The 14,750-nt window shown below is 50.0% G+C and overlaps 1 protein-coding gene across 1 annotated transcript in view; it reads right to left on the bottom strand.

Moving 5' to 3' along the window:
- Positions 1-2,227: 2,227 nt before the first annotated feature.
- Positions 2,228-14,750, bottom strand: part of LOC113409646 (protein FAM92B-like) — a 19,075-nt gene continuing 6,552 nt past the window's right edge. The window contains exons 2-9 of the mRNA XM_026663794.1: positions 14,277-14,511; positions 12,791-12,859; positions 12,600-12,701; positions 10,045-10,050; positions 6,646-6,750; positions 5,694-5,807; positions 4,574-4,675; positions 2,228-2,332 (exon numbers count right to left, since the gene is read on the bottom strand). Of these exons, the coding sequence (XP_026519579.1) occupies positions 2,228-2,332; positions 4,574-4,675; positions 5,694-5,807; positions 6,646-6,750; positions 10,045-10,050; positions 12,600-12,701; positions 12,791-12,859; positions 14,277-14,511 (838 nt within the window). The remainder of the gene's footprint in view (positions 2,333-4,573; positions 4,676-5,693; positions 5,808-6,645; positions 6,751-10,044; positions 10,051-12,599; positions 12,702-12,790; positions 12,860-14,276; positions 14,512-14,750) is intronic.

Raw genomic sequence — 14,750 nt, 5'->3', positions numbered from 1 at the left:
GGGACTGAAGCCTGAGCCCACCAAAGCCCCACCACCCCGGATGGGGAGGGGTCCAAAGCCAAAGCCCAAGGGCTTCTGCTCTGGGTGGGGGCACGTAACCTTAGCCGTGGGTGGTGGGGCTTGGGCTTCGGCCCTGGACCCCAACAAAGTCTAACACCAGCCTTGGCGATCCCATTAAAATGCGGTCCTGACCCACAGTTTGAGAGCCCCTGATCTAAGTCTGACCTCCTGCACAGATCAGGGCAGAGAACTTCATCCAGCTGCTGCTGTATTGAGCCTAGTCACTTGTGGCTGATGAAAGCCTCTCTCTCCGAAAGACATCCAGGCTGGATCTGATGATTCCAAGAGATGGAGAATCCATCCTTTCCCTTCAGAGTTTGTTCCTTATGTCTAACTAGAACTTGTTTTTGGCTTCCAGCCATTGGTCCTTGCAGGGCCGGTGCAAGGAAATTTCGCGCCCTAGGCGAAACTTCCATCTTGCGCCACCCCCCCCAGCCCTGCGGCAGCTCCCCCCCCCCACGCCCTGAGGCACCTCCCTAGTGGCAGCTCCTCACCCCCCCGACCTGGGGAGCCATGTGGCAGCTCCCCACCCCAGCTCATCTCTGCTACGCCCCCTCCCCAAGCGCGCGGTCGCCGCTCCACTTCTCCTGCCTCCCAGGCTTGCGGCGCCAATCAGCTGTTTGGCGCTGCAAGCCTGGGAGGGGAGGAGAATTAGAGTGGGGGCGGCGTGCTTGGGGAGCAGTCGGAGCAGAGGTGAGCTGGGGTGGGGAGCTGCCGCACGGCTCCCCGAGCCAGGGGGCTGGAGAACTGCTGTGGGGGGGAAATTGGGGGCACCGCTTTTTGGCGCCCCCAAATCTTGGCGCCCTAGGCAGCCGCCTAGTTCGCCTTAATGGTAGCACCGGCCCTGGGTCCTTGTGATGCTTTTCTCTGCTTTCTCAAATCTCTCAATCGCCTGCGTTGACTACTAGATTCTCAGTCTCCTGAGGTGGGGGTGGTAGTTGTTGTTTTTAGGATTACATCAGAAGTTTAGTTTGGGGCAAACAGTGAAGAAAAAGCATGCATTGAATTAAATGTCAGTACAGCACCTAGGGTGGTGGTGGTGATGGTCTCAGTCCAGTTCCTAGTTGACAGAGGTCCTTGTCAGAAAAAACACCCCGACAATGGGCAGTAATTGGCCCCCTAGCTAGCAGTCGCAGGAGAGAGGCCAAGGACTGACTAGGCCATTGAGACAGGACTCAGGGCTGGAGAATGCTGGTGGGCACATGAGGAAAAACTTGCACTGATGCTGCCCAAGCTGTAGCTACTTTGGAGATTCCCAGAGGCCTTCATTCTCCAGGGCCAGCAATCTGGTACCTTTCACCCACACTAAAATAAATGAGGGCACAAATAAAACGACTTTATTATGTCACATGGAAATAGCCAATTGCGGCAAAGAGCGAATGACTGACAACTACATGGTAACGCCCACTGAGCTAACCATATTTACACTCTCAATTAATCAATAGGTAAAATTAAAGTAGTGGGAAAATGCAATTATACTTCTGACATCGTCAATATCCTACAGTGTAACATTGGTATCCTGCATGCTACTGGGATGTGCCCATTGGAAAGACTTATAGACAGAACTCCGTAAAGAAGACGACATACATTAGTTGGAAGTGAGCTGTGATTCTTACACATCTTATTGGTGAGAGATTCATACCTGCCTTTAAAGTGGCTATTTTGAGTAGATAGATGAGGGTTTTGTTTCTTCAGAAATCCCACCCAGTTGTGGGAGATGCATCCCTCAGAGGATACTGTTCCTGGGAGTTGGGTACAAGTTTGCTTTCCCAAACTTCAGCCAGCGGGTTTTGTTTGTTCATATGGAACTTACTCGTTCAGTGCATGATGTACATGCACGATGTCATATAACCTGAGGTCTGTTGCTGGTTTGTAATAACACAGAGTAATGCCAACAGACAGTCCACCCCGCATGCTTTCCCAGAGGATGTTCAACTTTCAAATAAGCCTTTTGGTTCCCCTCTAGTACTAAGAATCAGTCTCCGAATTAGAGCCACCTCAGTGCTTGGGAACAATGCATTTACATAGGCTCCAAATGGCTTAAGAACCTCATTGGGAGTTCCTTGCGTTCACAGAAAATCTAAGGTTCAATAAGGGAAGATACAGTGGAATTAGGAATAAATACATCCAGCTCTCATGAGTGTGGCTGGTTAATCCCACTGTCCAATTACCGCCTAATCTGTGCATATTCTGGATTGCTGAAATCCTGCACTATGTTCTCTTCAGAGTCTTCTTCACTGTCTTCTTGCCTCTGTAGAGTGCTCCGAACGCTCTAGAAATGAAGATGTAGAAAGCCATTATGCAGCCTACCATTTTGATCTCTGATCTCCTCTATTCTGCTATAGGTTTCCTTTAGTGAGGTTACTCCAGAATTGCACCAGTGAGCCTGAAATCCGACTTTCAGGCTACCAGTAAGAGGGGACCTAAGCGAAAACCCCAGATCTAAAACACCCCTCAGACTTTGGGGAAACTTAGATCTGAATGTGAACTTTGATACTTGGGCCTACAGTGCTGTATTTACTTAGTTACATGATCCAGCCGCTATCTGACTCTGTGCTGCACAGACTTCTAGCCAGGGTGTAGGCCCTGGTAAACAAAAGCAATCCATGCTGGAACTTGAGCTGTGTAGGAATCTGTTTTTGTCTTAATAAATGTTTCCCATTCAAGAAAAACTGTGATTGCAAATATCATGAGCAGGCCGATCTCTGATCATAGCTAGAGCTGTGTCAAATGGGCTGGGTTGAACTTGGACAAGTTTGGGGTTTAGCTAGATAAAAGAACCCCAAATGTCTCCACAGCTCAGTGACTCCTGTGAAGTTGTTAGTTGCTCATGGTTTTGCTACAAAATAATATTTTCTCAGCATGTATATGTTAAGTATTTGTTTACATTTCCTGGACCTTTTTCACTGTGTGACATTTCCTTGATCGTCATATGCCAAGATGCTTGTCTTGGTGCTTTTTAATAGCAGATGGTTTATATTTTGGTAAACAAGGCAGGAGCTGTTTAATGTCCTTCCTCCTTATTTGTAACTTTCAAAATCGGTTCTAAAAGGAGCCTAATTTATGCCAGTTCCCCAAATACTGTTCAACTGGGCTCCTTGGGCCAAATACTCCATAACTGGGTACACTGTTGTTATTAACCATGTTTGCTGCCGTAGTGCCCAAGGACCAACCAAGAACAGGCCCCATTGTGCTAGGTGCTGCCCAAACACAGAACAGGAGAAGTTCCCTGCCAGAAGAGCTGACAAACTAGAGAGACAAGACAGACAGAGGTTGGGGGAAGGGGTAGAACACACAAGTACAGTGAGCAATGTAATGACAAATGTCACGATTATTTTTTGCGGGAGGGGAGGAGTAGCAGAGAAGGGCTACTAGGATGATCAGAGGAATGGGGAACCTGCCTTATGAGAGGAGACTTAAGAAGCTTGGCTTGTTTAGCCTAACAAAAGAAAAGCTGAGGGGAGATCTGACTGCTGTCTACAAATACATTCAAGGGATAAACACCAGGGAGGGAGAGGAGTTGTTTAAGTTAAGGGCCAATGTTAGCACAAGAACAAATGGATATAAACGGGCCATCAATAAATGTAGGCTTGAAATTAGACAAAGGTTTCTAAGCATCAGAGGAGTGAAGTTGTGGAACAACCTTCCAAAGAGGTAGTGGGGGCAAAAAAACTAACCTGTTTTAAGACTGACCTTGGTAAGTTTATGTTGCAATTGCCTACAATGGCACATGGCCCATCCGTGACTGCTATCATCAAATATTTCCAACAGCTGGAGATGGGACACTAGATGGGGAGGGCTCTGAGTTACTACAGAGAATTCTTTCGTAGGTGTCTGGCTGGTGGGTCTTGCTCACATGTTCAAGGTCTAACAGATTGCCATAATTGGGAAGGAATCTCCCCCTAGGTCACATTGGCAGACATCCTAGGTTTTTTGCCTTCCTCTGAAGCTTGGGGCAGGGGTCACTTGCAGATTTAAACTAGAGGAAATGGTGAATTCTCTGTAACTTGATGTCTTTAAACCAAGATTTGAGGACTTTCAGTAACTCAGCCAGAGATTAGGGGCTACCATAGAAGTGGGGGGGGGGTGTTAGGTTCTGTGGCCTGCGATGTGCAGGAGGCCAGACTAGATGGTCATGATGGTTCCTTCTGGTGCTAGAGTCTGAGCTAGGAGGGGCTCAGCTAAACGGAAAGAAAAGGGAAGGAGTAGGGGGACAGGGAAGGAGGGAAGAGACTGCGAGGGAGGGAGACAGCTAGAGAAAACAGCCAATCAGCAATGACTCCAATCTTAGTCTGGGAGTAAGTGGGTGGCACTTTGGCCCCCTTCAATCTCCATGAGCTCAGCTTTGGAAGTGGTGACAGCCGCTCTCCTCTTCAGGGGTCACTTCTCCCCCCCACCCCCCGAGTGGTTTGAATTTACTTTCTTTGAGCACTGGGATGGGGGGGCTGCCTCGGGCTCTAATCCAAGGCCAAAATCCTAATAGGACACAACCGTGTTGCTGCGTCTCTCTCACCTGGCTGTTGGCGGACCATGGCAGGGTGGAGGAAGGGTGTGTGGCACTCATTGGCCTGGCATCGTAATTTCCAGAAGCAATGTGGATCTTCGCTCTGAAATCCTAGCAAGGCGACACACCAATGGTGAGGGTCAATGCCAGCTGTAGACGAAGACCTGGCGTGCGCGCGGGTGTCTCCCGCGTAATAGTGCAGTGAATAAACGCAAACTAGCCAAGGGAGCTGTGTGAGCTCGGTTTCTGGGACTTCCCTAGCTGCTGTAGGTATAACTAGCACACAGGGCTAAATCGGGAGCAGATGCAAAACAGCTGGGAGAGAGAGTTGGCAAACTCAGCTTGATTTAATCAAACCAAAGGCATTGGCTTGCATCGGGGGTGGGCACTTGCCACTAGCCCTTAAGAAGCTGTGTGCTCTTCCCTCCATTGCTGGCTGGGGTCGGACCATAACCCTGGCTCCTTCATAGTGGCTAGCAACCCGGGGTTGCTAGCAGTGAGCAGTCCTTGCTGCATCTGTGCATGGTGCCCGCACAAAGGGGAAGGTGCCTTGTGCCCTGCGCGCCTGCTTACAGGCTGGACACAATCGGCCACTAAGCATCCCCTGGGTTAGGCCAGAAGTGTGCAAGTGCTTGAACAATACACATGCAGAGCTGGCATTGTACTGGGTTAATGCGGGGTGTATCTTCTTGTAAAGGGATGGACTTGATGAGGCTTTTTTATCTGAGATGATCCCGTGTGATGGAAAATTACAGGTGCCTCAGACATACAAATTGCTCATTAAAATCTTATCTCCTTGTGAATAAAACATGCCCATGAGTGATGTGCTGTACTCAGGCTGGGCGGATGGGGGGAGGTTACATCTGATCTAGTGAGTGTTGATCCAGTGGCCAAAGCTGGGGCTGGGACTCAGGACTCCTGGGTTCTCTTCCACAGACTTATCATCCAAGGTCACAAGTCGTGTCACTGCCGTGTGCCTCGGTTTCCCCATCTGTATATTGGGGATGATGATACCTACTTCTAAGAGGTGTTAGGGATTCCTTTACCGTTGGCAACATGTTTTAAGCTCTGCCGATCGACATGGCTGTAAAAGTGTTCTAATAGAATGGTGCGTTTCCAACCCGCGTACCTCCATATCTCTTTCGAAGTCATAATCGTCCAGGTTCTGGAAGGCGCTGGAATAGACCTCGAGAGCCTTGGCGTGGAAAACCATCTCGATGGTGACAAAGTCCGAGAAAATCTTCTGCAAGAAAGGAATGTGGGGGGGGGGGGTGTAACATGGGCCAGCCCTTTCCTGCTCCTAATTATCAAAACCCCTTGAAAGACGAGTCATGTACTGAAAGCACCAAGTACCTGCCCTCTTCCCCAGCACTGACGGCACTTAAGGGCGCCCCCTTTGGCCAGTTAAGGAGTGGCATCATGGGGCTCTGGAGGCAGTTCCATTTGCTTTGCTTTGACCATATGGATGGTGGCTGCAGTGAGAGACTAGAAAGGAAACGGGTGGGGAAATGAGGAGGAATGAACCCCAACTCCAAAGTGGGGTCGCTGTACAGTCAAAACTGCTCCTAAAAGCCTTTATTCCCCGGATCAAACAGAGCCAGCTGAGACCCGGGGGGACATAGGGATGTTTAAGACAAGGGACCATTGTGATCATCTTCTAGTCTGACCTCCTGTAACGCAGGCCAGAGAACCTCACCCAGAGATTCCTGCACCAAAGCCAGCACTTCTGTCTGAGCCAGAGCAAATCTTTCAGAAAGAAATGTCCGGTCTTGATTTAAAGGCTTCAAGGGATGGAGAGTTGACCACCTTCCTAGCTAATGTGTTCCAATGGTTAAAATTACCCTCAGAGTTTAGAAAAAACATGCAACTTATTTCTAGTCTGAATTTACCTAACGTCAACTTGTAGTCACAAGATCTTGCTATGCCTTTGTCTGATTGATAGAAGACGGCTCTTTGCTCTGTCTGCTCTGAACCTTCTCTCTGAGAAGCTACATAGATTTAGTCTTTCACTGTCGGGCAGGTTTCTCAGACATTGAATTTTTCTTGTAGCTCTTTTCTGAACCCTTCACAGCACACTTTACCTGGATGTCTTTCAGTTTCTGTTTCTGGAACTCGTTGATGGTTTCCTCGAGCTGCTGGGTGGTGCGGCTGGCGTCTACTGAGGCTTTGTGCACATTTGACTCAGCCTGAGAAAAATCCCAAGGGAAGCACAGCATCATAGGGTGCCTACGCTGTTCCTTCAGCTCCAGAAGGGGTTAACTGCATGGGCATCGGGGAGCAAAGGCAGCTCGGTGGGAGCAGAGTATAGAATTATAAGACTGGGCCTTCAGAGAGGAAGCATGGTCCAGTGGTTAGGGCACAAGCCTAGGAAACCAGGGTGCACTTCCCTGCTGTGCCACAGACTTCTTGAGACCTTGGGCACGTCCTCTATCTTCTCTGTGCCTCAGTTCCCCATCTGTACAGTGGGGACAATAGCACCGCCCTACCTCCCAGGGGGTTGTGAGGATAAATACACTCAAGATTGTGAAGTGCTCAGATACTCTGGTAATGGGGAGCATTAGAGCCCTAAGGTGGGTAGACAGGCCACAGGAACTGCAGCACCGGGACCAGCAATGAGACCCAGACATGGTTACTGTGCAAGCTCCCCCATCCGTCAAATCCATAAGCCTCCCTGTCCCAGTGTGGAGGTGGTTGGGGGAATGACCGTGCCCTGGTAAACCCTCGTTATAAAGCAGCCCTGGGATTAATGCTTGTGGAGCAATGTTTGGGCTTACAATGAGCAACCTTAGAAAGGAAGTGTTCGCCTTACTGCCGTGTAAATGCCTTGGTCCAATATTGTGTTCAAGGGCCCGATCCTGCATCCATCACAGAATCCAAACTCCCCTGGGTCTGACGCTGGCTTGCTTTGGTTGAGCACGGGGTGCAGAACAGGAAACCTTTTAGGTTCCCATTGCATGATCAAGTAAATGGTTTCTTTTGAAACTCACCCAGTGTCTGTCTCCTGGGGCTGCAGCCACACTGGGGCTGACGTGATCTCTCTCTGATGTATACACCTGCTTAGATCCCTGTTCTGTTTCACCATTTGATGGTGATATATGTGGGTGCTTTTTAACAGGCCTGACATTATCCAGCAGAGGGCAGTAGGGCATGCATGCTTCATGGGGGAACAGACCCATGGCCCAACATGCCTTATTGTGGTTATAGTTTCATAAGCGTAAATCCCTATGAAAACCTTTGCGAGATCTAGGCCAAATTCATCCCTAGGGAGCACCACTGAAACTGGCAGAGTGACAGCAGGGGTTTACCTGGCCCTTTTCCTTGAGAACCAATTCAGCCTATATGGCATATATGTTCTGTATGTGTCCCCTCCCTGTGATTTTTATCAGCCGGGGGTTTAACGTGACCGTAGGATCTTAGTTTTCTAAGAGTTCATCTGCTCCTACTGCTTATTCCTCGTCTGCCTATGGTTTCCCCCTAATTCTCTGTATATGACTTTGCAGTCGTTTCCCTCTTCAGATGGGGAAGAAACAGAAGGTGCAGATAGACACAGGGCCTGAATTTTAAAAAGCAGAGACCTGTTTTGTGTGTGCACTGACCACACCCAGGCACCCGAGTTGACACGTTTGCACATGACCAGATAGGTGCCAGGGGTGAATGTGGAGCCCAGTTTGTTCTTGCACATTCATAAGCCCACCTGCTGAGTAAGCCTTGAATTCTGCTTGTAAGGAGCTGACACCTGGCCTCATGCGTGTATCCTTAGTCAACGTAAATTAAGCTACAGAAATACAATGCAGAGAATATTTGCTCTTACAGCAGCAGGGTTGCTTCTAGTTAGTATGTTTCTTAAAGCTTCTTATGGGGTGCTATTGGGTCCTGAACCGACAATGTCTGTGGAGGGGTCAGGGCATCAGGAGTCAGGTCTTCCTTTTCTATTCCTAGGATAGGTTACATCTTCCTTCTGAATGCTGAGCTAGTTGCTAAAGCTGGAGACTGAGCGTCAGGACACCTGGGTTCTCTTCCTGGTCTGTCACTGACTTGCTGTGTGATCTTGGTCAAGTCACTTCCCCCCTTCTTTGTGCCTCAGTTTCCCTGAGTTGTTTCAGCTTGTAATATGGGGATAATGAGACTGACTTTCTTTGGTAAAGTACTTTGAGATCTACAGTGGAAAAGCCCTATGTGAGAACTAAGTGTTATAAACTATCCAGTGGTGGTTCCTCTAGGCGAGGGAGGTGGCTGGAAAGTGCAGAATATGCAATCAGAAGGAAGTTTCTTGTGGGCATGTTGAGGTGGGTTAGATGCATCTCCATGGTGGCAGACACCCTCAGGGAGCCCTACCATGATTTTCCCTTCCAGTACAAAAGATTCTATAGCTTGCACGACATCCCTCCTGCAGCTAGAGAGAGAGGAGGAAAGGAGCGAATCCATCAGCGCTGAATGTCATTACAGGAAAATGGATGAGACTTATGCCAGGGCTATTTCAGGTACTAAACATGTGGCGTAAAATCTGGACCAGCGGAGCATGGCGCATCAGTGTGTTGATAAGAAAAGCAGCTGGGAGGTGAAATAAAGCCTGCATTAGTGGGGGGATCTCAGGTAGGGAAAAAGCTGGCTGGGTGGGTGGGTGGATTTCAACGCTTTGTGGTGCTCAGTCATTCTTTTTTTCTCGTTTGAATACAAAACTGTAGGGTAAGCATCCACCCAGCCCTGGCAGGCGATGCATCCAACTGTTAACCCTTTATGGTCATGCTGCACACACTACTGAGTACACAGGGGCAACTCAGGGCTAATGTGTCCACTGCGCATTCCTGCTGAGACCTCAGGCCCAATTCTCCTCTCCCGCTGGTTTCAATCCACTGACGTCAATGGCGCTGGTCTAAACAGGGTACGTGATAAATGAATCCCTACTAGCAGCGCCAGCTGAGATCAGGTGCCATTGTGCTAGGCTCTGCATGTGTGTGGGAAGAGGGGAGGTGGTTGCAATATTGATGGGGGGGGGGAATTTTGACTTTTCATTTAAAACAAAAAAAAACCCTGAACATTTTCAGCCAAAACGTTTTTGATTGTTTTGACAAAGTCTAAATTTTCTGCAGAAAGCAGACACTTCACCAAAAATGTGGTGTAACTGAAAACCCAATTTTCCATCAAAAAACCTGTTTTCACAGAGAACTTTTGACCAGTAAGAGAGAGTCCTTGCTCCAGTGCGCTTACAGCTTAAACCGACAATACAACCCAGGATGGGAGAAAAAGCCGGATTCCAGTTCCTGGTGCTATTGGAAAGAATTGGGTCTTGACTGCACACCATGCTGTGTTATAAATACCACAAGGAGGGGAGGGGTTAAGAATGTTCTGTGCTGCCCTGGGTCCAGCGTGTCTCTTTAGCACTCACCTGTGCTTTATCCTGACAATCTTTTACTGTCCATTGCTTGAAATTAGATCTTGGGCACAGGACAAATATTATGCCCAGAGGAACTTGTGCTTACCTGGGACTGACGGCAATAGTCAAGGAACAATCTGATGAGACGGGAAGAGTTTATAGACACACTGATCCTTGTGCTGGTGTCTGTGTGAGCGGCTGAGCCCAGAATAACTATCTGAACTGAGCAGTTCTAGTCAGATGCTTGTGGGCAGGAAGGAATCTTGTGTTCTTACACTGACTGCCCTGATTGCATTTCTGAAAGAGGATTTTCACCCTGGGGCAAACATGACAATTACTCACCCTATAAAACGGAGGCCGAGCTTTGCCTGTACCTTTGAAATAGTGCCAATCGGACCAGCATATCAGCCCGGCCAGAAGGAACACAACAACTTATTGCCTAGGGTGCCCATACGTCCCGTTTTGGCCGGGACGGTCCCTTTTTTAAGCCCTGTCCCGGCTGTCCCAACTTTTTTGGCAGTAGTGGGCATTTGTCCTGTTTTTACTCTTGGCAATTGGATCAGTTGACAAGAGCAAACGGGACGAATGCTCACGTTTGTCAAAAAAGTGGGGTGCGGTGCGGGGGAATTTGTGGGGCCAGGGTGAGTGGAGATGCCCGCCCCTTGTGGAGGGGGGGAGGAGGCAGGGCTTACATGGGGGAGCGGGAGCAACAAGCCACGGCTGCAGCGAACAGCAGCTGCCTCTTGCGGGGGAGAGGGGCAGGTAAGATTCCTGCAACCCCAGTCTCTTGTGGGGCGGGGCAGGGTTCCAGCGAACCCAGCCTCACACGTGGGGCAGGCAGGGTTCCAGGGACCCAAGCCTTGTGGGGGCGGGAGGACAGTCATGGTTTCAGCAACCCCAGCCTCACAGCGGGGGGGGGGGAGCCTGGGTTAGCCCCACACGGTGTCCTGTTTTCCCTTTGGGAAATATGGTCACCCTAATATTGCCACATAGGGCGTGATCTCAGTGGAGGGAGGCTACCTGTCAGTGCAAACAACTGCTTTGTAGGAGCTCTTGCCCTTAAAGCACCTACAGAGCTGGTAGAGAAACCAGTCAAAATCATGACCTTTTTTTTTTTTTAATTTTTACTGTCCTCCCCCTCCCCCCCAAAAAAAATTTAATGAGTTTTTTGGGAAACTCACAAACCTCCAGCTACCTCTGTAGCAGGTGGAAAACCCACAAACGTTCATGGAAAAATAGAGTTGAAAATCTGCCAGGTTTTGCACTGAAATTTGATCTCCCCCCTTTCTCTCCCCCCCCCCATGAAAAATGGCATTGAAATTCAAAAAGTGTCAAGCAACTCTGTGCGTGTGCAAATGAGGAGCACAAACCTGAGTGCTTTTTGCACCAGGCATCTTGGAGACAGGACCCTAGGGGAGCGTGAGCCTTTATGTTGCCCCGTGTAGGAAGCTGAGCTGGGGGGCCGTGTGGTCCCCAATCAGCATGGTACTGCTGTGAATCTTCAAGAGAGAGTGACATCCAACCCTTCTGGGGAGAGCCCATGCTAGTCCCTGGATGCAGTGTTTTGTTTCCAGAGAAGCTGGGCCTACACAAAGATATCCAACTACTTCTTTCCCCCTTGAGGATCTTTGGGACTTTCAGCTGCGAATTGCCTTCTTTGGAAAAGCTGCGGAAGGGGTTACTTGTTTAAAATATTTCTGCCATGCAGAGGGAAATCTCTTGAGCTGTGGCGATGATCCCTTTGAAAAGGTGTCTCGCCCAGAAAGTCTGACATAACGTGAGAGAGACAAGGTGGGTGAGGTAATATCTTTTATTGCAACAACTTCTGTCGGGAGCAGGGACAAGTCTTCGAGCTGGCACAGAGCTGTTCTTCAGATCCGGGTTACAAACTGACCCTCCTTGCGTTTAGTTGAGACATTCTGGCTGTCTTCTCCAGACCTGGGAAAGAGCTCTGTGTAGCTCGAAAGCTTGTTCCACTTGTTCCACCAACAGAAGTTGCCCCAATAAAAAGTATTGCGTCACCTGCCTTACCTTTCTCATATCCTGGGACCAACATAGCTACAGCAAACAATATAATAAGGTGTGTTTCCCTGGGTGGGGGGGGGGGGGAGGAGGGATATTTTGGAAAGGAACATTACCCTATTTCCCATTCACACACCATTCAGTGAGGGCTGATATGGGGAAGCACTTAGAGTAGTTAGCAGCTGAGCCCTCCAAGATTTATGTGCAGAGCGTGGGCCTGGGAACAAATTTGAGATGCGTGTGACCAGATTGGTGTCAAAATGTAGCACGTGTGAAATCTCCCCTTTCACATCTGCAGCTTGATAAGGAAGTGGTTGGGGGGAGGTGGAATTGGCGGCTCATCACCTGTCCCGCAATCCCATTGCATGCGTCTCATTTCTCTGAGCTCCGGCTAGTTCCCAGGGAAGCCTGTGGTTAGTTTACAACAGTCTGGGTTTTCCCTTACTGGGGTGGGTGGTTTCCTGACGCAGGTCGGTTTCCAACAGATTCTGTGGAACGTTCGGAAGAAACCACAATGAAACATAAGCCACTGAGCCCTGACTTCCTACCTCTGCGTTACTGATCAGCCAGTGCCGCAGGCTGCCTAACCAAGTGCTAACTCTGCGCCTCTCAGGTTTTGTAACGTGGCATAAAGGATACGAGGGTGTGTCGGTCTGAGGGTGACTTCTGCCGCAGTCTCTCCAGTTTCTCCAGTTGCTTTATCTCATTGTTTCGGACTTTGTTGAACCTCTTGATCTCTGCCTAGGAGATGAGATACGTGCGTTTGTTACAAGGCTGGCGTGGCCGGCTGGCTATGGGATGTGGCAGGGTTACCACGATACGGCACTTACCTGTGTCTGCTTGAGCTGGACTCCGTACCGTTTCAGTGGCTCCACAACCTTCGTTTCCAGTCTCTCCACCTAAAGGGGAAAGTCACACATGCAGTACGGCGGGGATATAATGTACTCGGTACAAACAGGGCTGGCTGATAGCCTCTAGTCACCAAGCAATGGCACTGCAATTGCCCTCTGCTCTGTCATCATCTCAAGGGATCCAGATCATTCAGTCCTTGCTCTGTCGACACCGCCAATTACAGCAGGGACCTCAAAACAGGAACCGGGCTGGCAGCCATGGACATGTTCCGTGCAGGCCCCTGAACATCCATCAGATGACAACACTATGCTGCTGACCGGAGCTGGATTCAAACCAGACACCTGAGAGGTGAAAGGCCCTCTAACCCACTGCCACTTCCCTAATGCAAAAGGCACAGCGAGATATGGTAGAGGGTGAATCCTCCCCAAATAGTAACCAAAGAATGTCCCATAATCTCCTCAGAAGCAGAAATTGGGGGAATGACGCAGAGCTTGTCAGCTTGGATAAGGGATAGATTCACCCCTAAAGTTCTTCCTTCTTAGCTTGGTTCCTCCCTTCCAGGCTGGAAAGGACCAGGAAGACTGCACAGATCAACACCCTCAGCCACTGAACAGGGAAAGCATCAATGAGCCCGGCCATCCTAGGACAGGACACTAGTTGCTAGTGTAACACTGACAGACCCCGGTTGTCGGCGGGCAGGATCGAATCTGGGACCTCTGGAGCTTAGTGCGTGAGCCTCTACTGCAGGGGTGGCCAACCTGTGGCTCCGGAGCCACATGCGGCTCTTCAGAAGTTAATATGCGGCTCCTTGTATAGGCACCGACTCCCGGGCTGGAGCTAGAGGCACCAACTTTCCAATGTGCTGGGGGGGGGGGGGATGCTCACTGTTCAACCCCTGGCTCTGCCACAGACCCTGCCCCCCTCCACCCCTTCCCACCCCCTGCCCTGCACCTGCTATGCCCTCGCTCCTCCCCCCTCAGCGTCTCCTGCACCCCATGAAACAGCTGATTGGGAGGAGGAGGCGCTGATCGGTGGGGCTGCCGGTGGGTGGGAGGCGCTGGGAGCGGGGGGGAGGGGGCGAGCTGATCCGGAGGTGGTTGACGTATGACTGTGGGTCTTTGGCAATGTCCATTGGTAAATTCTGGCTCCTTCTCAGGCTGGCCATCCCTGCTCTACTGCATGAGCTAAAAGCCACGTGCTCTAAGGCTGTAGAGCAGACTCCTTAATCTCTACGTGGTCTCGGTGCCACTAGATGGGACAGACCACCACACCCAGACGGTGTGTGGGTTACACTAGCACAGTATATCGACAGACAGTGAACTATTTACTGTTTCCTGTATTGCTCACATACAGGTCCATTGCTCCCTCAACGTGAAGTCCCATGACTATGGTCAGATTGTGCCTCCCTAGCTGTGATCACACTCCTGGCATAGTCAGTGTTGCGGGGGCTAGGCAGCTCCTTACCTCTGCCTGCCTGTAGTCCTGCACTTTGGCCAGCTCCTCAGCAAAGTTCTTCATGGTGCTTCGCAGCTCAGGGTTCTCAGTGTTCGCATAGTCGATGAGCTGCTTCACCAGGAGATCTGACTTGTCCCGCAGCTTGGCTGTCTTCCTGGCGTAGGAGGCCATCAGCGTGCAGAACTGGCCGAAATATTTCTCTGCGTTGGCTACTGTGTTCTCCATGATCCTCACTTGGCTATCTCTGGGTAGGGAAGAGACGAGCCGCATGTTGGGTTAGTTCACCATCAATGCTGGTATGACCCGACTTTAGAAACTTGAGCCCAGAGTTTTGCAGGATTTCTCTTGTGTGTGCATCAGAACCCCACCTTTGTATGTATGGAATGGGGCATTTGCATGCACAGATTGGAGAACTGTGCACCTGACTGCTCAGTGTACACACACACACACACACACACACACACACACACACACACACACACA

Source organism: Terrapene carolina, unplaced genomic scaffold, assembly GCF_002925995.2.
Source record: "Terrapene carolina triunguis isolate 2854851 unplaced genomic scaffold, T_m_triunguis-2.0 Scaffold33911, whole genome shotgun sequence".
Taxonomy (NCBI): Eukaryota; Metazoa; Chordata; order Testudines; family Emydidae; genus Terrapene; species Terrapene triunguis.
The sequence above is the reverse complement of the archived record's forward strand: the minus strand, read 5'-3'. Positions and strand labels throughout refer to the sequence as shown.